The sequence below is a fragment of the Euprymna scolopes genome, chromosome 23 (genome assembly GCF_053919585.1).
Source record: "Euprymna scolopes isolate OS-2025 chromosome 23, ASM5391958v1, whole genome shotgun sequence".
Lineage (NCBI taxonomy): Eukaryota > Metazoa > Mollusca > Cephalopoda > Sepiida > Sepiolidae > Euprymna > Euprymna scolopes.
In genome coordinates, this window is record NC_136504.1 from 98,076,747 (window position 1) to 98,102,905 (window position 26,159).

The 26,159-nt window shown below is 31.7% G+C and overlaps 1 protein-coding gene across 1 annotated transcript in view; it reads left to right on the top strand.

Moving 5' to 3' along the window:
* The window catches only part of LOC145246052 (DNA-directed RNA polymerase I subunit RPA1-like), a 152,185-nt gene that overhangs the window by 57,315 nt on the left and 68,711 nt on the right, over positions 1 to 26,159 (top strand). Inside the window, exons 15-19 of the mRNA XM_080107895.1 lie at positions 3,610 to 3,693; positions 9,806 to 9,970; positions 16,168 to 16,284; positions 18,191 to 18,399; positions 25,677 to 25,761. Coding sequence (XP_079964021.1) covers positions 3,610 to 3,693; positions 9,806 to 9,970; positions 16,168 to 16,284; positions 18,191 to 18,399; positions 25,677 to 25,761 — 660 coding nt within the window. The remainder of the gene's footprint in view (positions 1 to 3,609; positions 3,694 to 9,805; positions 9,971 to 16,167; positions 16,285 to 18,190; positions 18,400 to 25,676; positions 25,762 to 26,159) is intronic.

A 26,159-nucleotide genomic window follows, 5' to 3' on the forward strand; every position in this document is an offset into this window, starting at 1 on the left:
CAAGAATAATCAACAGTACCAACATGCAGAAATTTAAATATCATGCAAGCAAACATCTTGTTGCCCAACTCCCCACCCAGGTTTTCCCATGATAAGTCTTCCTCCCTGCGACTACTCTGCTGCCCCTTACGTTTTAGTGACAATATGCCTCGCTTGGTGTGAATAAATTTTTTTTTTTTAAGTTTAGTCTTTTTTATAATTTGATTATAATTTTATGATCTACATATTAATATGATAGCGTGTGTGTTATTTTCTGTGTCACGCTTACATCTGGGTCGTTTAATTGTTATGCACTTCCATTTCTTGTCATAAATAATTTTACTAAGAATTCTTAAGTTTCGGTTTCGATTATAGTTGATGACACTTAAGTCATCTATTTTTTATGAATAATTTTATCAAGAATTCTTCATAAGTTTTGGTTCCGGTTTCGATTATGGCTGAAGGAACTCAAGTTACATATACATATATACAGGGTATCCACAAAGTCTGGCTACATTATGTAGCCAGACTTTGTGGAAGCATCCTATATATATATATATATATATATATATATATATATATATATATATATATATATATATATATACAGTGATGATCATATTTATTGGCACGGTAAAATTAAAGTTAAATTTTGTCTAATAAATTCTAAAAAAGGGATTAAATTAAAGAAAATAACAAAGTATATTATGTATTTTTAACTGGCCTTTCCGATGCAGCAATCGGATTTTAGAAAAAATAAATAACAAAGGAACAACAAACATAATTGCAAAAAACCCTTGTTCAAAATTATTGGCACGATTTATTTAATAATCAATTGTATAGCCTTTGGCCTTGATTACTTTCCTCAGTCGCTTTTCATAGTTTACAACCAAGTTGTTGCACTCTTCAGTAGTAATTTTAGCCCACTCTTCCTGACAATAATCCTCCAATTGAATAAGATTCTTAGGCTTCCTTTGCATTACCCTCAATTTTAATGTTCTCCATAAATTTTCAATTGGATTAAGGTCTTGGCTTTGTGATGGCCACTCCAAAACATTAATATGATTGTCCTCAAGCCATTTCTTAGTCAATTTAGCCGAATGCTTTGGGTCATTATCTTGCATGAACCACCAACGATGACCAAGTGAGAGCTCTTTAGCAGAGTCTTTCAGGTTTTCATCCAATATTTTAACATAATCTTCCTTTTTTATGCTACCTGTGACCTTTACAAGTCGCCCTGGTCCAGAGGCAGCAAAGGATCCCCAAAACATCAAACTGCCTCCACCGTGCTTCACTGTGGGTATGGTGTTCTTAGGCAGGAAAGCTTCGCCAGATTTTCTGTAAATATAAGACACTTTATTTTGGCCAAATAACTCTATTTTCGTTTCGTCAGTCCATAGAACATGTTTCCAGAATGCAACATCTTTATCAATATGACGTTTTGCAAAGACTAGCCTTGCTTTCAGGTGCATAGGCTTCAATAAGGGAGTCTTTCTCGGACGACATGCTTTTAAACCAGCTCTCTTCAAAACTCTACCAACTGTATGTCGAGATACATTCACTCCAGAGGTGCTCTGTTCATCAACAATCTCCCCAACAGAGATCCTTGGGTTTTATTTTACTTGTCGAACAATTTTCCGTTCATCTCTTAGGGAAAGAATCCTTTTTCTCCCTCTACCCTCTAAACTCATAACGTGGCCTTGCGATTTGAACTTGTTTATTATGGCTCTAACAGTGGATTTGGGACGGTTTAGCTTCTTTGAAATCTTATCATAGCCCTCCCCATTGGTATGGCATGCTACAACAAGCTTCCTGACGTCTTCGCTGTGTTCCTTAGTTTTAACCATGGCGATTGAAAATTATAATTTAGTCACTTATAATAGTTTAAATAAATCGCTATCTAAAAATTATCTGAAAAAAATTATTCACTGAATTAGCGTTAAACAAGCATAATATGGCTATAAAAAAGTTCAGAAAGCACGTAAACCGGAAATTGATTGATATTATACTGATACTAAAAGAAAAACAAAGCCGTGCCAATAATTTTGAACAAGGGTTTTTTGCAATTATGTTTGTTGTTCCTTTGTTATTTATTTTTTCTAAAATCCGATTGCTGCATCGGAAAGGCCAGTTAAAAATACATAATATACTTTGTTATTTTCTTTAATTTAATCCCTTTTTTAGAATTTATTAGACAAAATTTAACTTTTATTTTACCGTGCCAATAAATATGATCATCACTGTATATATATATATATATATATATATATATATATATATATATATATATATATATAGACACACACACACACACACACACACACACACACGTATACATGTATATTTTTCATAAGTTTTTATTTTGGTTTGGATTCAAGCTAATGCGCCTAAGTCAAATGAATATATTTTTTTTTATTTTTGAAATCGTAACTTTATAATATATAAAACTGCTAGAACATTAACTCTATAAAAATATATACAAAATTTTCAAGAATTAAAGTATCATATTTAAACGTACTTTACGACCGGGCTTTGCCAGGCGTTCGTGCTAGCTTATGAAAATGCAAGCAGGTGTCGAACGAAAGTTTTAATTTTTTTTTTCTTCGTTTGGCTAATTTTTTTCAATGTAAAAGATATTTGTGTCAGTACAAAATTCAAGATTGAAGACAATATTTGGCTTTCTTTCATCTTCATCTACTCTGACTGTGTCATCTTGGTGATCAGCAAGATCGCAAGCAGTGGTTTATAAATATGAAAAAAATAAAACAACGCAAACTCATAAGAGAAAGCACAACACCAAGATATTATGTAGAAGCAGTTATGCCTTGAGTATATCTGATAAATTGGTGTCCGCTAATAGCTGTTAAGACATCTTTGTCAGTTGGTGGATCAGTTTGTTTCCTCATTTGCTAAAGCTCTCTCAATCTGCTTCAAGCTACACACTGTGGTCAAATGAAAACTCATAAACTATCCCTGACTCCTTAATTTGATTAAAAATCAAAAATCCTATGTCTCATTGTTTGTCTACGTGGTTAAAACAGTCAAATGTGATAGACTGCTGCCAAAAAACTTGATACTCCAAATCTCAATGCTGTACTATCAAAAACTCTCTAGAACACTACGCACTGCTGACAACACTTGCTATTTTGACATCCAAATCCATAATCAACCAAGTCTATGAAAAATCAGGCTTTTTATATTCAACCGGAAGCATCTCCTTTGCATGTTAGGTGACAATATTTCAAGCATATAAAGAGAAAAGGCGGCCATTTTTTTTTCATTCTTTTTATTCACACGGAACTCTACAGACTGTACAAACAGGTTTGTACTAATTTTTTAACTGCTTAATTACAGAAAAGCAACTTATTTTGCTTTTGGTAGTATTTTAGACTTATAAGCAGAAAAAGATTCACCCTCTCAGCCACTTCCAGCTGGCCATCCATCCGATTTCTGACTGCCTTTGTGTTTTTAATGAATCATTTCTAACCATTCTTATATTTTTTTTTTTTTTTTTTTTTTTTTCCAAAAATTTTTTATTTTTTATGAATCACTTTCTAACACTCTGGAAGCGGGGACATCTATAGTATCACATGTTTTAAAACCAATGTTTTCTTTTCCTTCTTCAATCAGGTGATTTCCACTTTGCTGATGAACATTATTCCAAAGGATAAACCAATGCTAACCATTGACAGCACTTCCAAAATTGCTGAGAAGGTAAGAGTTTTTGAGATATATTAGAAAAATATGCATTCTTCAGTTGGTTTGCACCAATATTCTGAAGTTGAAATTGGAGGTTTTGAAAGGAATCAATTAGATGTTTTAGTTTCGGAAGAACCAATAGTTTGAATATTGGAAAGCTTTCAAAGAAGGAGTCAGAGATATTTTGAAACTGGATTTGTACTATAAATTTTTATTTGCTGTATTGATTGATATTTGTCAAATATTATATATATATATATATATATATATATATATATATATATATATCATAATTTTATGCAGGGTACAAAATTTTATTATTGCAATCATGACAGTAAGACCTATTTTGATCATGATTAAAAGTGGGGAAATGAGAATGAAAAAGTAAAACCGGGGGGGGGGGGGGGCTGACTGGTTTCGCCCTCACTTTTCATAGGCTGGATCGAGGGATTTCCTTTTTTTTATTAATAAAATCGAGTAAAATGGGAGACGATATGTTTAAAAAATAGTAACATAGTGTTAAAAAAAACAGGATATATATATATATGTATATAGCAATACAGCTACATTCTAAATTTTCTTTCAACATGTCAAAATGTCCATCTATATGTTACATGATAAGGGCTGTCCCCTGTTCATGTAAGTAAAATAGAGAGATTAGTTAAAATGAAAATAAGAGAAAGCAGAAATTGAACCCTGGACATAAGTTTTAAAGAACAATAGGTTTAAATGGAATGTCCAGTAAATTGTTAATTCGGATGAAATAAATAATAAATAAACTATTCAATTGTTAAAAGAATGTGGATAATAAAATATGGGTTAAATAAATTAGATATGTAGGTTGAATTCCTTTGTGGAAACAACACAAAAAAAAAAAGGTTATTGGGAAATCAATGTCGGAAACGTGCAAAGTCGCGCATGTTGAAACACGTGAATTTTGCTCACGTGGCCGGGATGCATGGATTTCTCAATATAGGAAGTGAGAGTTAGTTGGTCGGGGAGACGGTCAGTGAGAAAACTCAGAGACAGGCAGACGTCTGAAGCGAGACGTCACTTCAGAAACTAAAATGTGAAACTTTGAATTCTTAATGAGGAAATCACGACCGGTCGTAAAGAAATAAATTCATCATATGTTTTGTGATAAAGCTCATCTTTGTGTTTGTGATTTCTACAAAAAGGTAAATTGTATTGTTATTATATGTCTGTGTTATAAAATGTAATTACATACACATCTCTCTCTCTCTCTCTCTAAGATACAACATCATATGTAATAAGATAAGAACTCTCACTAAGACTCATATCTTTACTAATAAGAACTCACGTAACATACGCGCACAAGTGGTATCGTCTAATACTAATAATAATAACTATATAACAACCCACAATTTGGTGTTCGTGAACCAGTTTGCATCAGCGATGCAGAAACCGAACCTGGGGTCGATACCACGAAAAAAAGAAACACAACGTTTTAAAAGGGTCCAACATAATTTAAAAAAATAAATAAATAAATAATACCACGGAAAAAAAAAATTACACGATCACAGAAATGCGAAAAAAAAAAAAAAGAAAAAAAAAATTGAACACACACGCACACAGAGAACAAAAGATACAAGAAATATTAAAAAGAAAAAGAAGAAAAGGCCGATATGCCGTAAAAAGAAATTCGTAGTAATGGAAAAAAATAGTAAACAAGTCACCATGCGTAATTCATTGATAAATGAATTGGTCTGTTAAAAAAAACACACACACACATACACGCAAATGCAGAGATTGTGTAAACCATTATTGTTTTGAAATTTGTAGAAGTGTCATTAGAAAATCTGTGTCAATATGAAATCGTTTGGACGAATTCATGAATTTAATTTGTCAATCAAAACAGGAATTTTTCAAAGGTCGCATGTACTCTCTGAAACAGCGTGTAAATTGTTTGGAAATGCATTTTGTGTTAATAGTTGAACTTTTCGGCTTTTGTGTGTTCATTTATTTTGTTTTTGAAAAAAAAAAGGGACAATTGTTTTGGACAGACTGTTGAATTGTTGTTTGTTACAGATGATTTTTTTTTTTTTTTGAAAAAAAAAAGTTATAACTGTTGCAAAATGTTTAAATGTATTAAAGTATTTTTTTGAAAATGTTTTATGATGTTGAACAAATATTGCAAATTGTCTTATGTAACTAAATGTTATGATTTTCACAGCAAGAATTTTAAGTTATCCGTAAATATACATTAGATTAACATGATCTAGTAGAAAATAAGTTAAGATGTATGGTTGGCTTACAGATTCAATTAGAATTTTAGAAGGGGGACAAGAATTAAAATTACGTAAACGGGTATTTGGAGAGTTTTTAGATGTGATAAGCCGTAAGAAAGATGTTTTGTTTTAGCATTTGATTTTGTTGTTTTGTTTTTTTTTAGAGATCCTAAAAATTTTTCTCCAAGAAAAGTGACTTGGTAGGGATTGATAAGCACAAGAAGTGCCCCTATACGAAAAATTTGGGAACCTGGTTAATTAAGTGCTTAAAATAAGCTGGTTGCACATAACGACTCCAAGCAAAGTAGTAAGTAAGTCTTGGCTTAATTAATAAACAGGCGTTGGAAAGAATACGAAAATTCTTAAGGGGACCAGTAAACCGATGAGAGGTAGTCCCGAGGCAATCACATATAGCTTAATGAAGTAAGAGACAGGCAAAAATATGCCGTAGATTACGTAAGAAAGATATAACCTTGTATTTCTTTTAGAGAAGCATGAATGTGGGATATATCTGCTGGATCTTGGAAGCCCTGGTGAGAAAAAAGAAAAATCACGAAAAAAATTGGGCAATTAGATAGAATTTAGGCGCAATTAAGTTGTTGGGCGCAGGAAAGGTGTTAGTTAGTTAGGGGTGATATTTCTAAATCCTCGTCGAAGTTTCAAGAATCCAAGCAAGGAAATCCGAGTGAATCCGTATGAGAGAAAAAAAGGTATATCTTAAACTTCTGAAGCCAACCACAAAGATAGTATATGAGCTTTGGTATGTCCCGTATGAGATAGTTATAGAATAAAAAACAAAGCCATACTTGATAAGACTAACCATGCGGAAAGAGAGATCAGAACACTTTTGAGACGAAGGAAGTCGTCCATTTCGAGAAAGGTGAAAACCTCTAGTCTGCGGCATATGGGTGGCTGGAAAATAGCTGATGTGAATCATAGGTAAATACCCTACACCCAAAAAGTAAATGCCACAAAGATCAGAAAGGTTCTGATCTTATAAAAAAATAAATAATTGTGAAGTCGGCCGTGAAGGGCCGACTGAAAGAGATTTTTTTTTGTGTTTTTTTAGCCTGATCTTTCTAGCCGTGTGGTTGTGTAGATGTAAAAATAAAAAAATGTACTAAAGTTAAAAATGCATACATTTTTTTTTTGTGAAATATGGAAGGGAGGGATGTTACATGATAAGGGCTGTCCCCTGTTCATGTAAGTATAAAATAGAGAGATTAGTTAAAATGAAAATAAGAGAAAGCAGAAATCGAACCCTGGACATAAGTTTTAAAGAACAATAGGTTTAAATGGAATGTCCAGTAAATTGTTAATTCGGATGAAATAAATAATAAATAAACTATTCAATTGTTAAAAGAATGTGGATAATAAAATATGGGTTAAATAAATTAGATATGTAGGTTGAATTCCTTTGTGGAAACAACACAAAAAAAAAATAGGTTATTGGGAAATCAATGTCGGAAACGTGCAAAGTCGCGCATGTTGAAACACGTGAATTTTGCTCACGTGGCTGGGATGTATGGATTTCTCAATATAGGAAGTGAGAGTTAATTGGTTGGGGAGACGGTCAGTGAGAAAACTCAGAGACAGGCAGACGTCTGAAGCGAGACATCACTTCAGAAACTAAAATGTGAAACTTTGAATTCTTAATGAGGAAATCACGACCGGTCGTAAAGAAATAAATTCATCATATGTTTTGTGATAAAGCTCATCTTTGTGTTTGTGATTTCTACAAAAAGGTAAATTGTATTGTTATTATATGTCTGTGTTATAAAATGTAATTACATACACATCTCTCTCTCTAAGATACAACATCATATGTAATAAGATAAGAACTCTCACTAAGACTCATATCTTTACTAATAAGAACTCACGTAACATACGCGCACAAGTGGTATCGTCTAATACTAATAATAATAACTATATAACATATATATATATACAGATATATTACAGCATTTGTTTTGTTATGTAGAACCAACAGTTATTAGTATCAATATTGGAATATATACATCATAGACTATTCAGAAAACAGGAATTTATTTACCTTAGAAAGGAAAGAAAAAAGCAAGCATACCATTCATCAAACCAAAACGATTATATAGAAAAACATCACTTGTTTTGACATTGTCACCATTTTGAATTTAAAGAATTGGTACTTGTATCAGAATTAAGAATTTAAAAGAGAATCGGTAATTGTATTGAAATTATGAAAAATTTTGCAATCGTCCCATCACTAATATATTACTTTTGTTCCCCCCCCCCCCTCCCAAAGAAGGCATATTGCCACTTGGACATAAGGAAATTTCAAAGCCTAGCAATCCAAGGGAAGAAACTATTAGTTAAAGGCTTTCCAGAATCTAGGAGCTTCTACAGTGAAGATTTTGCTGTTTTTTGTGTTAATCGAGGGTATTTATGTTACGGGCACACAAATGCTACGAGCTCATCAGAGCACATTTTATTAAAATATTTCTAAAATAAGCAAAAAGATGCAACATTGCTGCGATGCGACGAGTTGATGCTTGGTTGGTTGATATCTGAAAGCTGATAAGCACATAAATACAATTTTATACAAACTTGAAACAGCAACAAATTAAATAGACAAGTAAAAGTTACTAGAAAAGAAAATGTTGCCTGTTTACATTAGTGAGCTTTTAAGCGAACGCATTTCAGGTGAAAACATTATTACATACTTCCAAAAATTACGAGAAATGATCCATTAGATGATGTGCTAGAAACATTTTAAACTAGCCTCCGGTCGTAAAAGATGCGTAAATATTATATTTTAATTCATACAGAAACTGTGACGTGTGCATGCGAGTATTATGTTTTTTTTCTAAACAGTTCAGTTCTTGTAAATAAAAAAAATAAAAAATACTTGGCTGAAATCGAAACCAAAATCTAAAGACAGTGAATCAAGTATGGCAACGATTAGGCCGGCTTGACACCATCTTTAAAAAGTGTTTTCAAACTTACTCATTTTTAACATGATGAATCTGTCATGTGAACTACTTCATGCATGTGCATTCATGGAACAGTTAACAAATAGATAAAAATCTGATGACCCCCCCACCCACATGCCAATTTGTCAATTTTGACTCCTTAGCAGCCCATTTTTCTAGATGAAAGCTGATTAAAAAGTTTTTCAAATGTCTGAATATCCTATATACCAAATTTCAAGTCTGTAGATTAAAAATTCATTGAGTATATAGGTTGAGAAGTGTCCTCACACACACACACACACACACTCTCTCACTTTTATAGATATATAGATAACAACTCAGCCAACATTGTGTTCCTAGAGATCATTTTTAAAGATGACAAACCCTTAATTTAAATCGATTTATATCAGTGGTTGTCTCCCTTGTATATCATACTGAATTGATCGCACAACTCTTTCACATTAAAACATACAATAAAACTTGATAAATTATATTTTTAATTGTACTTTTCCACTGCTGCATTTTTCATAATTTTTTCAATGTATACGAATTTTGCCATAGCATGTAAGTATGTAATAATGTTTTCACCTGAAATGCTTTCGCTTAAAGATCACCAATGTTAACAAGCACCAGAAAAAGAATAAAATTTGCTTTTAATTAAAAAAAAAAAAAAAAAATTTATAACAAAAAAATATGGGTAATGAATGGGGCTGGGACAACAGAATATTCTTTTCATTGTTTTCATTCTTAAGTATATGTTCGACACAGTTAATCAAATGAGAACCACATCACTCTATACCGAAACATATAAGATATCAACAAATACACACACTCAAGAGTCAGAACAATGAAAAGAATATGCTGTTGTCCTAGTTATGAGCCAGCAACGTCTAACAAACGTATTTTATTTATTTTTTTTTTTTTTATCAGTTGTGGAAGAACAATGCAACCAATCATGACGTATTAACCCCTGAAATGTCTTGTGATATGGGTGAAAGTCATGTTATAATCAGTGAAAGCGAATTATTATGTGGCGTACTCGATAAAGGACAATATGGAGCGACATCTTATGGTCTTGTTCATTGCTGCTATGAGGTAACGTTGCTTTCTTTCTGCACGTATGTGAGTAATCTGATGTTGGTAATAGTCAGCTAATGTACTTCCTAACTTCCTGTGTGTCTGCTACCGGGAGCAGGGACAAGGCAAATCAGTTCCTTCATTTTTTACTCTCATGCCTATACATGTGCTCTCTTTTTTTTTTTTATGTTTTTCGATCTTTTTTTTTTATTTAATAATCATTAAAAAAAATTTTTTTTAATGTTTTTCGATCTTTTTTTTTTTATTTAATAATCATTAAAAAAAATTTTTTTTTATTATGTTTTTCGATCTTTTTTTTTATTTAATAATCATTAAAAAAAAATTTTTTTTATTATGTTTTTCGATCTTTTTTTTTTAATAATCATTAAAAAAAAATTTTTTTTTTTTATATTATGTTTTTTCGATCTTTTTTTTTTTTATTTAATAATCATTAAAAAAAATTTTTTTTTTTTCTCTCTTTTTAATCAAGAATTATTGAAATTAGTTTTATTTTGTTTTAAGAATTATTGAAAACATTTTTTGTGATCTGTTTTTAAAAAGAATTATTGAAAACACTTTTGCGATATATTTTTTTTTTTTTTTTTTTTTTTTTTTTTTTTTTTGTTAAGAATTATTGAAAATAATTTTATTTCCCACTAATGTCCTTTTCTTATATTTTATTTCAATAAATCGCTTCACAATAGAAATGCTAAAGAACACTAAATGTGAAGGAACTGGTTTACCTTGTCACCGCTTCCGGTTGCAGACACACCAGAAATTAGTAAATACGTTAGCTGACTATAACGCTGATGTTTATTTTTTTATTTGTTTTGCTTTTTTTTTCTACAAAAATGAAATTGCTGCTTTAATTAACGAAGTTTCTGCTTTTGGGTTGAAATCTGTTTATTTTATTTTATTTATACTTTTTTAATATAATGCTAAAGCCTTACCTTATATGATTTATCTTTGGGTTTTTTTTTTTTTAGCGGGCTATTTTTCAGTACTTGTGCAGAATAAAGGCCTTGCTACCATTGGAACTTTTTTTTTTCACTTATCAAGGCCCAAAGCCACTCCAGGATAAGGGTTAATGAGTATATGATAGCCACTTAGACAACAGCATATTAATAGTTAGTGGTGGAAATGGGAAAGAAATAGAATGGGGGGGGGCTTGTTTACATTGGACTCAAAAATGACCATGTTGTAGTTAGCTGGAAAGCAAGCAAGATGATCAGAGTTCTACAGGCGGGCAGTTCTAGGACGGAAGCTTTGTTCATGGAATCTGCATTTAGATTTAGGTACAGATAGAGAGTGGGGGAAGCTGTTGATGGTCGTTGTAGCTAGACAACTGTCTTTTGTGAAAGTTTAGCAAGGATGGGTCATAAATTGGAGCTGAGAAAATAACAATACAAGGCTTGCAACGTCTCTTCTGTAAGTTTTTATGGGCATTTTACATAAAATGCCAAAAGGTGGCGCAACACACAGTCAATGAAATTGCAGCAGCCAACATGATTTAAAAATATCATTTATTTGTGATCGTTGGTTTATTATAAAAAGAAATAAATATTTATCTTGATTTGAACAAAAAATTCATGAAAAAGAAAAATCATGTAAAAAGAAGAAAAAAGTTTTTATCACTTGCTTGGTATGAAGAAAAAAAAAATTATTCATGAAACTTACAATGATTGTTTTTCTTTGAATTTTAATTTTCTTAAAAGTTTCTTAAAAATTGTCCAAAAAGTATTTATTGTATTATCTTCGTAACAACAAAAAGAATTAATTTTTCAAAGAATCATCTTCACAACAGAAAGAATATATTTTTCATTAAAAAAAATTGCCCAGTGTTTGCGCAAAAAAAAAAAAAAAAAATCACAGACCTTTCCGTACCTTCTGGCATTTTATGTAAATTACTTGGAAAATCCAACAATAGCACAGTTATTCTGCAAAAGTACTGCTTTTTCTTTTTCAACTCATGTTCACCCCCAAACAAGGCATATTGCCACTAGGATGTAATGGACTACCATTTGGGACTATGCCTACGAAAGATTAACAAGATATTGGTTTACATTACATATAAACTTCTGAATATCAGTACAATGAGGGAAGCAGGTAGCAGGAAGGGAATTCCAAAGTTTAGCTGTTCTAGAGAAGGAACTATTAGAGTAGAAAGCTTTCTAGTGTTTACGGACCTCAACAGTGAAGGGGTGTGATTTTGTTGCTAAGCAGGTATTTGGGGAATATATATGTCGAGGGGGCACAAGTGCAATGAGTTCATCAGAGCACATTCCATTAAAATACTTGAAAAACAGGCACAGAAATGCAACATTGCGGCAATGGGACAAGAGTTGGAGCTTAGTTGACAAATTGGGGCCGATTAGTAGAATTACAAGTGTATGCTGTATTTTCGTGGACATCGGCAATATTACATACCTAATGTGCTTCAACAAGCCATATCTTTTTTATTTGTTGGTCAATTTTTAAAACAATTACATTGATGGAAAGAGAATAAAATAAGCATTCCAATGATGTTAATTTATTTTTTTTATGTGTTCAACGTTTTTATGCTCCAAGTTAAAAATAAAAAAATGGTAACAAAAAGGGAAACAGTTTTTTCAATGTTTACATTTTATATGTTGCGTTTGGATACATATGCGCGGGGTTAAATTTGATTGGATATGGCTGAAATTTTACAGGCTATATAAACAAAGAAGTCCGTCTCTACTGGTGTTTGATTTTTATTTTTACGACCACAGGAAGCAAAGTTATGACCAAGCAAAGTTGACAAAGAATATTTCAAAATTGATAAGATAAATCGGCATATATCATCCGTATTCATATAGATAATAGTTTCAGAATTATTTTCATGTATAATATGTAAATATTTGATAATTATTAATTGTGCAGAAATTTCTTTAAAATGTTATCTTTTATAGAAATCAAATCCACTTACAGAAAAACGTTCGATAAGCATGTCATGTGCTGATCTGACTAAAGCATTCTCTTAAAAATAGAAAACTGTGTTTCTGCTTTCGTCTTACTAGACTAGTTATTTTTTATTCTGAGTTCGTCAATTTAAAAAAAATTATTTCCAAGTTTTTCAAATTTGATTTCTAAACAATACTATTTCGTTGTTTATTAATGCTTTCAGTACACATGCACTGAAAGCATTAATAAACAACAAAATGTACATGCGTTTAACTTCTTATTTGTACTTAAGGTAGAATTGTGTTTTTTAGTGGTCAAAAAAAAACAAAAAATAACATACATAACAAATAAAAGGTACTTGTGCACTTATGCTACCATGCTGAAATAATGATGTTATTATTTAGAAATCCATTCTTAACATGAGGAAAGAAGGGTGCTTTTGTTAACTAATCTGTACTTTCACCAAACAATTGAATAAAAAAGATATTGTGAAATTTGAATTTATTTTTAACTCATTGTCAAGACCATTTTTTCGAATCTGTAAAGCAAACCTGTTTTTTTTTTTTAACTGAAGATGTCTAAATAATAATAATAATAATAATTGTTCGATAAAGAATTTCATTGTGATGGATTTTGTAAATTTTGTACCTTGTTTCCACCTTAACATTTTTCTTTTAAATGATTACCTTTAAAGATTTTCGAGTATGCTGAAAACGAATATCGCATTTAAATTTTCTGCAAATAAGTAGCTTTTCGGATATTAAGCAATGTCATTTCTTACGTTGTTGTTGGTGGCCATCTTGGTATGCGCGTTTGCGCATAGTTTCTTAGGGTTGTGTTTGCACGCTTGCGCGTACCAAGATGGCCACCATTGATAACATAAGAAATGACATTGCTTAATATCCAGAAAACTATTTATTTGCAGAAAATTTATATGTGATATTCGTTTTCAGCATACCCTAAAACCTATCGAAGTAATCATTAAAATGTTATGGTGGAAACAAGGTAAAAAATTACCATTTTATTTCTTTGTTTACATAGTTGAATTTTCAGTAAAACAACAGAATAGAAATGGCAAAAATTACCCTCACCTGGTGAAGTTGTTGCTTATCAGGATTCCTGGTACTGTGAAAGTTACATCGAGGATTCATGTAGAGTACGATTTATGGTTGCATCTCAGAAAATAGGGGTATATTTTGGGCCAGATAAAGAGGATTTACAAAATTGAAAATTGGATTGGTCCCAAAATGCATAAGTTCTGGTCGACTTTGGGAATTTCCATCTTTTACAGAAATCCAAAATCTATATGAAAAATTTTCTTCGATTTACTTCTGAGATTAATTCATATCTACTCAATTTTTTTTTCTTTGAGGGAAGTAGTAAATAACTGCTATGAATGCTCTTTAGTAACTCAATGGCTACACTCAAGATTAAGCTCGCCTTTGGTGAGGAGGCAGGGAAATGCCTGCTCTCAAAGCTATATTTAAATACCACTATAATACTTAGTTTTGTTCATGAATAGACACCCACTGTATGATACCATGCGCCAGTTTTAAAAAAAATTGAAATTTGTATATCTGAATTTATAATTCATGGCTTATGGTAAAGAGATACATCAGATTTGACTGCATAATCAGAAAGAGCACACAATTTTACATAAGAGTGCCAAGTTTCATGAGAATAGCTTGAAAAATAAATAAATAGTGGCAAAATTATCGAATTTATTGAAATGTTGAGGTCCATAATTTAGCCCACTTTTTGGCACTTAAAATTCTCATAACTATTGAACTACTGATGGTATTTGCATAATTCAAACAGTTTTAAGCATCTTTTACATAGCTCTTTTCATGCAAGTTGATAAAATAACAATTATCTAAAAAGAAAAAAATCAACTTGTAATGCTACATTTAGTGGGGTTGTGTATATAAATGTCTAGTGTATATATATTTACACATCAATATATTTTATCATCTAGTGATTGTCTAAACAGGACATAAGAATTATAACAAACAGGAAGAAATAACAGTCTCTTAGGTTTTACATCTGTCAATGGAGAAACATACTTTATCCATTGATTTCGATTTTATGCATCCTTGGAAAAATTGCAAATGAAGATTCATCTGCTTTATCGTTATTTTCATGGCAAGTGTTCGTCTGAGCTTCAATCTATGGTCCTCCCTTGCCAAACTTTCATGAAAAACACTCGTCTAGTCAAAACCACTATCAATAATTTCCCACACTCTTTATCTGCACCTAAACGTAAATGCACATTCCATGAACAAAGCTTCTTTTTTTAGAATTGCACGCCTGTGGAACTGTCTTCTGTTTTCCTGCTTTCCAGCTGACTACAATCTGATTGTTTTCAAGTCCAACGTAAACAAGTTCTTGATGGACCGTCCCCCTCCGTAATCCAAGTTACAAAATTTCCACTACTTATGTTTAGTATGCTAAAATCACATTGACTAATGTATACCCATTAACCCTTATCCTCGAGTGGTCTCCAGGCCTTGATAAGTGGTGATTCCTGTGTAAAAAAAAAAAAAAAAAAAAAAAAGACGTAGTCTTGGTAGTATTTACAGCAGCTTTATTCCGTGTGTTCTGCCATTGAAGAGCTGCAACGCTGGTCTTAGATTTTTACTATTGACATTTTCCTGTACTCGGAGCTATTACGTTCCGTAGATCGTTTTTATTCCTTTGACTACTTACTGAGTGTAGTATCTGTTCTTCAGATGCTGCACTTCATTTTCTTGTTCTCTTTCGGTGGAGGAGAAATTCTTCAGGACTGAGACAATTTTTATTTTTGTACCTTTTCTCCACGTTAAAAAACGACCCTGGTGTCTAACTCTGTCCCGTGGGGAGGCATAGTAAATAGGTACTTACTGAGTCTGCTAACACTGACTCTCAACTCTTGACTCTCTCATTACATGTATTTCAGACTATCTTGTTACATCATTAACTCCACATGATAAGACGCAAATCGGATGATCAACCTTCGTCACGTATTTGGTTTATGTTCTATAATTCTTTTTCACTAAGTTAACATTTTTTTGGACCTAGTTATGAAAACTAACATTCCTTTCTATTAAAACATTTTAACGTGAATAATTTTATCTGTTAAATATTTATTTTGCTATGATAACATTGTTTCTAATGTTCTATTTTTTTACGAATATTAAATAATGATCATAATAATAATTGTCGATCAGCACACCTTTCGGTGTTGCCTGGTCAATAATTAATACTGTAAAACTTTTCAAAAAAACAAAACATCTTTTGTTTTTCTTATTTTTCAGCTTTATGGTGGTGAAGTGTCAACAGAGCTTCTCACTTGTTTGGGAAGACTTTTTACTAACTTTCTGCAAATGGTTGGATTCACCCTCGGAATCAAAGATATTCTCATGGTAGACAGTGTGAGTATATTTTTATTTATTTATTTATTTATTTTTTGTTTTGTTTTTTGCGAGGGGAGAACAGGGGAGGTATTAATTCATTTTAACTAACAATTTTTTTATAACTAACAAGTTTTTTGTTTGTTTTTTTTTCATGCTTGCTGCATGTCTGAATACCCTTTATTTTCAAATGTTTAGACCCAAAATTTGCTGAATAGTTTACTAGAAACCACAAAGGTAAAATCTTTTGAACTTTGACTCCGTAGTAGCTAAATTTTAGGTCAAAAACTGATTAAAAAGCTTGCCTTATGTCTGAATACACTTTCAAAATTTCAAATGTTTAGACTAAAAATTGGCTGAGAGATCAAATTTTTTAAAACATTGACCCCAATTTTGACCCCTTAACATTTATTCTTTTGGGCTCAAATCAAGTTAAAAAGTTTGATCCATGTCCAAGTAACCTACATCTAAGGTCAAATCGTTGAACTTTGACGCCTTGACAGCCAAATTTTTGTCCTAAAACCAATTAAAAAGATTTTCCCAAATCTCAATACCCCTTATGTCAAATTTCGAGTCTGTAGACTGAAAATTGACAGAGTAATTTGGTAGGGAACAGACAGACAGACACGCACACAGACAATTTCACTTTTATAGATATCATCCGTTTTAATCTTCCCACCCCTTGCTACATAGCACTCCTAACTTCGGGATAGTTTAAGTGAAAAGTGCTTTTTTTTATTATTATATTAAATATCCAAGTTCTTTTAAAACTTATACAATATGTTACTTCACTATACCCTTCTCTTACGTATTAAAGTTTTGTTTTTTTGTTTTGTTATCACTCAAGCTCCAAAGAATCAGATTATATATAAAAATTTGTAAAAGATGTTATATTTTTTAACAGGTTAGAGTTCAGCTTCCTATATAAGCTTAATGTAAAATTAAGGAAACAACAGTAATAATAGCATCAACAATAAAACGCATTTATGCAACTACAGAGTCAGAGCTAACTGTCCTCTCATTAATAACTGATTGGCAGATAATGTGGCATATAAAGCTACTATATACACGAAAACACTAACAATGAAGAAAAAGTGTGCGAGTAAAACGTATCAAGAGTAAACTTATCATATGATAAACACTGTAAATGCATCACTCAAAAAGAACACAACTCGATAAAAGTGTGTATGGAAGACAAAAAAGATATTGTAGAATGTAAGTTCATTGTTTATTAGCAATTCCACAAAAGTGCATTTCCAAATGTGACTGCTGTTTTTGGTCAAAATTCTTTCTTTTTTTTTTATTATTTTAATATGAAAAGGTTGATTTCTACCAAATCGCAGAACCTTTCCTTCTTATTATTTTTTTCATCGCTATTTAGCTGGATTTTATTTCTAATTCTCTTGCATAAGTATCTTGGTTTTTCTTGCTTTTTCTCTCTACCTCTTCTCTCCATCTTGCATTGCCTTCGTTTTTCCCTTTCATGACAGTTCTCTCTGAAAATATTAATCTTCAAAGAATATGTAATTTCTTTTTTTTTTTTTTAGTCATTTCACCTCAATTAAGCCAAATTTTCCGAATTTGGCCTTTTTTTTAATCAGTTTGGCCTTCAAAAATTGTATTTAGCCTTTTCCAAAGTGTAATGTACTAAGAAAGGAAGAAGCAGAATATTATAGAAATTAGCAATTCTCATCTCAAAACATCTCAAACATTGTATCATTTGAGTTGCAGAGGAATATGATAATGCTGCCTTGCGATCTTTTGTTCAAATTTCAACAAAATTTATTTAAAAGATTTCTTAAAAATATACGCAGACAACAATGGGGGGGGGTAGGACACGAAGGCCGTTATGTAGTATGTCTACTTTTTTTATTTTAACTGTTGAAAAAATCTATTTACTTTACTTTTTTTTTTTTTTTCTTTTCAGGCCGATAAAAAACGCCAAGCCTACATCAAAAGAGTGAAAGAATTCACAGAGGCTGATGTACGGAATGTCTTGCAGCTCAAGTCATCCGTGAAAGAAGAATTGGAGAAAAACATAAAGAACGTGATCTTTGCTAAAGATGATCGTCAGATGTTGGAGTTGAATCATCAAATTAAAATGTTTACCAATGACATACAAAATAATATTCTCAAGTAAGTATCGAACGTGATGTAACAATTAGGTTGTCATGAAAGACACAGCTGCCAAGAAAGAAAATGGCCGCCGAGTTCTTGAAATGTGTCTTGTAAACGATGTCTACGGCAGTGATTTTATTTTGTCTTTGATTACTTAGGACAAGAATTTGTTGACACTAGAATTGAAGATGACCAATTGTAATAAGCAGGGAAGTAGTCTTGTGATAATGTGTACCACCGACAGGAACTCCTTGCAAAATGGAAATTTCACCTGACGCTTGGCACAAGTTAGAAAAGAAAGGCATTTTTCTATTATGGTATCAATGTAACTTACTGTTAATACACATGAAAAAATTGAAATAGCTTAAAATATTTCAATATTGGTATCTATAGAAAGAGCTTGGTGAGTTCAGAATGAATCTTTTTACATTTTTAAAATCCAATTAAAATTAACGAAGTTATGACTATTTTTGTGCCTCACACGTTTGGATAGTTTTCCCTCTTTAAGACCATATGCGTTTCATCACATTTTTTACACTACTTTTTCAGTAAAAATGTCATATCTTAAAACACAAGACTAAGCAATGAAATTTACCATATAAGTGTATTTTCGTGCAAGGAATCAGAATATGCTACTGAAAATCTCAAAAAATTAATGGTTTCCAAATAATCTGCAGTAAATGCGCATAAATATACTGCAATTCCTTAAAAATACCATGTATTCATTAAAAGGAAAAAATAGTACCGTTTAAAAACGAATATATTGCAATATTTCTTTGGTATTATCGTAGATTAAAACCGTCGGTTATCCCCCCCCCCATCTGACCACCTCTCCAAAATATGTGATTCTACCTTTGTAGACAATTACGTGTGAACACCTTGAAAAACTTTAATGAAAGATAAACAAATATTATTTTAGAATTTAATGTAAAATGATTCCCCCATTTTGAGACACTCCAGCATTTTAAGGCAGTTAACCATTTCTATAGGAGATAAATCCTGTGCGTTTTTTTTTTCTTCTAAAGATGATTATGTGTGGTTTTAAGAGAGTCTTTGTGCAATTATGTGAGAGGGTTGGTAGGTTGCCACTCTGACTTTGGGTTAATGATAGAGCGAAGGAAACTTACGTGTTAACATCCTGAAAACTTGATAGAAACAAAACAAAAACGATTTTATAATTTAGAGTGGGGCTTGGTTTCACATAAATTTAATATAAAATAATTCACCATTTCGAGACCATTCTGGCATTTTATGACAATTGATCAATTTATTGGTCCCCCGACATAAGGAGGATGAACCTGTGAATTCACCCTCATCCGTTCGTCTGTCTGCACTTTTCCCAATGACTACATGTTGGAATTTTTTTTAATTTTGCACAAACATTAAACAGGATATGAGTAAAAAAGTAACATAACAGATTTTCCGGGAAAACTCTGGTTGCCCCGTTAGGGGTGCCTTTCATGTTAAAGTAACTAAAATTGACACTTTCGTACTTATTAAAAAAAATTGATGCCTTGGATTTTTATAAAATTTTCTGAAAATGCTGAACTTAGTCATTTTTTTTTTATGCCTCATTTACTGTGCACTCACGGGGACCATGCATGCTTCACTTGTTTTTATAGGAGATGAATCGTGCACTTTTCTTTAAGGAAGGATCTGTTTTTTTTTTTCTTTTTTTGTTTCTTTTTAGATGCTTATGTGTAGCTTATCAAGGAATATATGGTTATTTATTGGTTGGAGCTTGTCACTCATACCTAGGGTGAGAGGTAGGATTAAGGGAGCATTTTTTTTTTTTTTTAAGAGGGCGCTTGACACCGATATTTACGGTTAGTGGTTCATAATTATTGACTTTTAAAAATGGTATGCCCAAGATTTTGGACATCAAATTACTTTGAAATATGTAAACTTAGGTAAATAAGGAGTGTGAAACTACGACAAACAGATAAAAATAAATTTTATTTAAAGCAAGTGACGTCACTAACAGAAAACATGACGTTTGGAAAAGTATTAAGTATTAGTATACTAGCATCTAAATATCAGAAAACACTTTTTGCTAAAGCTGACAAATCGTTCACAAATTTTGGATGAATTTAGTTTTTATTTTCAATTAGATTTCTTGTCCAAGTGACACATCATTTCGTCAAACTTTTCAGTTTTTTATTTCTCTACCTGGACTTCGGGCCAAGATCACAGTGTAGTATTCTGATGTTACACTTTGCCTTTTCTGTCCTCTGTCAGTGAAGGAGAAATCCTTCATGACTAAGACATTTTTATTTTTTGTTCTTATCCAGATTGGCCCTTTTTGGGGAGCTGGATTTTCCCCACATTAAAAACCGACCTTGTGTCCAACTCTGCCTTCGTCAGGAGGCAAGTAAGTAGGAACTTCACTAGAAACTGCACTCCCTACAAATATTTAAATATTGATTTTGCATTTTTTTTTTTTTAATTTATAATTGGGTAGATTAGTGTCTATTCGATTATAATCCGCTGAAAAAAATTATAAAAAAGACAAGAAAAAAATATTAGGGGTGGGGAGAGGTACCGCTCGTACACGTGAAGCAAAAAAAAAATCATATTTCATATTTTCTTTCGTTTTTTAAAACAAACCACTGTTTAATTCACCATTAAAAACTAATGCAATGGATAAAAGTGCGCGCAAATTACATATCTACAAAGCTTATTTTCTTGCCTTTTCAACCATATAAATACGGACTGGTTGAGATTGTTTTATTATGTACTAGCGGGTGTACCCGGCGTTGTGTGTAAGGGGGGAGGGGGGAAAGTGAAGCATAAGCAAAGTAAAAAAAAAATGTTAAATTTCTTAGAAAAAAATCGGCAAAACGAAAACAAAAAGAAAACAGTGGACTAAGGTAAAACTTCTTTCAAAAAGAAATTCGAAAAGCAAAAGTCATGGAAAAACGTGTTCAGAAAACCAAAAACAAAAAAGCAGAGTGAAAAGCGAGGAAAAAAAATGGCATAAGTAACCCTTCGATTCGGTTAATTTCAGTTTTTTTAAGCAACTATAAAGTAAAGAAAACTCAAACCGGTGTTCCTTCGTAACTGTCCCTTGTGAACGATCCCACAATGGTGTTAAGTGGTGGCGGGAAAAGGAGGAATTTATTAGAGAGAAGAGATTTTACCACTTCCATTGATTGTAACCAGTTTTGGCCAAGAACTCTCAGCAGAAAAAATATAGGAATCTACGATTATCGAAGAAGTGGAGAGGTAATAGGCCTATAATACACCTCAGACATTCTGCTGCAGTTTGTGCATATTACATTTGCATGAAATGTTTTGAATTTTAATCCTATTATGGTCAAAATCAAAGGGGAAAAATGAGTTCATTTTATATATATAGAAGAAGAAGAGAAGAGATTATAACTGAATAGCTCTAATTAAGCTAATTATGTTCTGATAACAAAATAGGTCCATCTAAATATGTAAGAACATTTTTTTGTATGTTCATATTTTCATTATCTTTCATTTTTAATTCATTCTGCAATAAAAGGTTAAAAAACTGTTTGAGCAAGAGTTAGTTTACAACAATGATAGTACTGCTGCTGCTACAAATAGTTTTCGGATACTTTTTTAAAATAGAACGATTTTTTTCCAGGTATCATAATTTTAAATTGCTCGCTACCACAAGAAAAAGAAAGTTAGTTATACTTTGAACGAATTAAAACAGGAAAAAGATTCATTTATTTAACAGTGAGTGTCTGAAGAAAATTTTTTTCAAAATTTTCAAACTCGTCATGTTGAAGTCTTTTTTTTTTTAACACAACAAAAACATGAATGATCTAAAGAATTTCAGACACCCCTAACTATAAAAATTAACATCTCTTCTAGTTATTTTCCAAATTTCATGACAAAATTCTTCATACAAACGCGATATGAATAGTTACAAATCAGGGGAGAGCGGTGGTCATTACAAAATCTTACTGAAAACTTTTTTATGATGTTCAAATTTTTATCACTTTATTTGCTTAAAACTCTTAAAATATTAAATGTATGTTATTATTTATTAATTCATTAGAAAGTATATTCATTGTCGAACAAAAAGATGGTATTTGGGGGACTTAAAGTGCTTTGGTTTTTAAAATTTGATGATTTTAGCAGAACCCCCTTGAAATCTGTGATTATGCAAAGTGTTTTATCGTCCGTATGTATTGCTACTTTTAATGGCTTACAAGAAGAAACCAATGATTGGAGCTTGGTCAAGGACCTTCTGTGGAAATAATAATGAATAAAGAGAGACTAGCACTGTCTGTTCTGTGAGAAAGAGGCTGTAAGGAGCAAAGAGATCATCCCTCCCTCCACACACTAGATTTCATACTCTTTCAAAGCAGGAGAGAATACTACTTAATCATGAATTGAAACTTTTCATAGCAGTTTCACAATTAAATGGGTAAACGTGTAGATACATCGGCCTAGAAAGAAAATGGCCACCAAGTTGAATGCGTCTAACAAATCTTGTAAAAGATGTTTATGACAATGATTTCATGTGGACTGAAGAAATAACAATATTCCAACAACATGGTAGCCTTCAGATCCAATCTAAACAAATTCTTGTTGAGCCGTCCTCATAAATAATCAAATTCTACCAAATTTACACCATTAATGATTACTTCACTACCACCTTACATTCATTAACCTTTGATCTTGCATGGTCTTCGGTCCTTGATAATGTGATACTATGAAGGTGACCAATGAGTCACTAAGTGCTGAAGGGGGGCAATAGATAGGAAATAGCAAACAATGAATCTGTAGGTAATTTTAGATCGATCCTTTTAGATTTGACAATGACAATAGAAGCCTACAGATAAAACAAGAAAGGGCAGCTTCTGGTAGCTGGGTGGGGGCCTCAGATACCAACGCAGATGGGAATTGATTATGACAATGGTTGGACAGGTTTTAGAGTTAACTGCTAAAACAGAAATAGAGACGGATTGCGACTGACAGACGAACATAACATTGATAAAACGGGGAGAAGAGACGCACGCTCACAAGTCCAACCGTCAAATATCTTTGAAACATTTGCGTTTGTGTTTTTCCTTTCTTTGTTCCACGGCTTATTATATTTCTGCTTTGTGAACCCACGCGTGTTCCTCTCGACAGTCGCCAGTGAGAAAATGATGAACCGGCCGTAAGAAACATAGTGAATGAAAAATCCACAACACGACGTTAGGAGTCAGCGATCTGTTAGGGCCCCGCACACGTCTGGGCACAATTAGGTGTTATTCCCAAGTAAAAAAAATGTATATAAAATCTTTGAATTGCTAGAACAGATACAAAAAATAATATATACAAAAATATACCAAATATGCATGCAGAAAAATCTGTTCTTGTCCAAAATTCCCTCTATATAAAAAAAAAACAAAAATAAAGAAAAATCAGTATGATGCCATGACAAAATTAAAAATATTATATTCCAAAAATTATGTAGCTTAATCAAGTAGTTTTACTTTTATCAAGAAAATCATTTTTAAGCGATTAATGGAAATTTGTAAGCATTACAACATTAATCTAGTAAGTATGATTTATTGTTGCGTGAGCTCCCTTTGTTTCTGGACTGTTTTTAAAATGACTGACAAGACTGTTCCCCTTCGGTTACTCATAAAATTTGATGATCTTATTTAAAAATAAAACTACTTTATCAATTTACATGATTTTGGGAATCTAATCTTTTCATTTTGTCATGCTACATACATCATGCAGATTTTTATTTATTTATTTTTTTATTTTTTTACTATAGAGAAATTCTGGATAAAAACCATATGTGTGTGTGTATATATAAATATCTTTTTTGTGTGTATTGATATTCATATGAAAACGCCACTTTTTTTTTATTTATTTAAAAAGAAAATAGAACTTTGTGTTGTGGGATTGCATTCATCTGCAAAAGATCTAGCTAATTTGCATATTCATTTAAACATTCATTTTAATTAATTGCCTATTATTGTTTTCTTATGTGATGATCATCTTTAGTTAACTATTACGTGTAATTAATATTCATGCAGATATTCTACATGATTTATACTTGCGTAATATTTGTGTCAAAACACAAACTTCTTTCTATATATATTTATGTATGCATATATATATTTAAGAAAATTTACCTACCAAACTCCTCTGTCATTTTTTATCTACAGACATGAAACTTAATATATAGGGTATTTGAACCCATGCGAAACTTTATATTTGGGTTTTAGTCAGGGAAAATTAGTGTAAAAATGTGAAAACTAAGAAAATAAAATTTGCCAGGTGAAGGTCAAATGACGGCATTACGAATATGCATGCGTAACATAATAGCTATTGGTTCATGTTTTAATTTTTAGCCTTGCAACAAACATGTTTTCAAAGCTCAGGCATTAATGTTAAAAGAAAAAGTAAATCGTAAGCTAAACATTTTAGTTTGGAGTCTCCGTGGTGGCACACGAGTAATTTTTTTTTTTTTCTTTTTTAACTTTTTAAATCATTATTATATATTGGGTCCAATATAATATAATAATAAATATGAAATCTGCATTGATTAACATATCATATTTAAGCGTATTTTTGACTGGGTAATGCTGGCAGCCTGTTAGTATATATATACCAGCAGGGAGACTCAATGTTACCCAGGATAGTATGATGATCAATGAATGTTTCACACTCCCATATTTTTATTGTCATTGAATTCAGTAAAATCGTTCATTTTTCAATCAAATCGATTGATTGCCTGCTCTAATTAAGGATCACTCACGATGCACCACGAAGAAGAAGCTACATATGTAGGGATGTGGCAGCAGCATATTCTTTTTATTGTTTTGACACTCAAGTATATATCCGTTGAAATCTTATGTTTTTATATAAGATGATGTGGTTCTCTGTTGATAAACTGTGTGTAACTATGTTAGATATATACTCAAGAATCAAAGCAATAAAAAGAATATGCTGTTGTCACAGCCCTATTCATATGCCTCCCTACAATTACGTAGTCCACAATACATTATAGTCCATATTGCACTGTAGAGAACTTACTGTTTATTTTATTAAATTATTTTTACATACAATGACTTCAATTAAAGTTTAAAATGCAAAAGGTCAAGTATCATGCTTCAATTGTGTTCTAAACAGAAGCATTCATTTTGAATATGTCATATCAAAGAACTTACTGTTGATGTTATATGTATTTTGGGTGTCCTTGCTAGTCAAATGTAACTTATTTTGTTAATCTTCAGTCTAAAATATGATCGCCCCTTTTTTTTTTTTTTTTTTTTTTTTTTTTTTTTAAATATCACCTCTAATTTTTTCAGGGCCACAATGCCAAACGGTCTTCTGAGCCAGTTTCCTGATAATAACCTGCAATTGATGGTAAATGCAGGAGCCAAGGGGACATCTGTAAGTAATAAACTACTAAAATGAATTTAGTGGCAAATGTCATGTTACTTTGTGCGTACGATACAGAACAAAAGTTAATAAACAAAGCATAAACTTCATAGAACAAAAGAAATTATGTTTGTACTAATTCTATTTCAATATTTTGTTTCATTTAAGAAACTTTGTCCAGAAAAGTATTTTATTAAAAATTCAAGCACACATATATATATATATATATATATATATATATATATATATATATATATATATATATATATAATAGAAATTTGTATTAGTGTGTGTGTGTGCATTTTTTGTGTATGTCCGGCAAAGGCTTTTTTGGAGCGAGTTCGGGGGGGGGGTTATTATGCCTGAGAACTTTTTATATACTCCTTAGATTATAATATCCACGATTTACG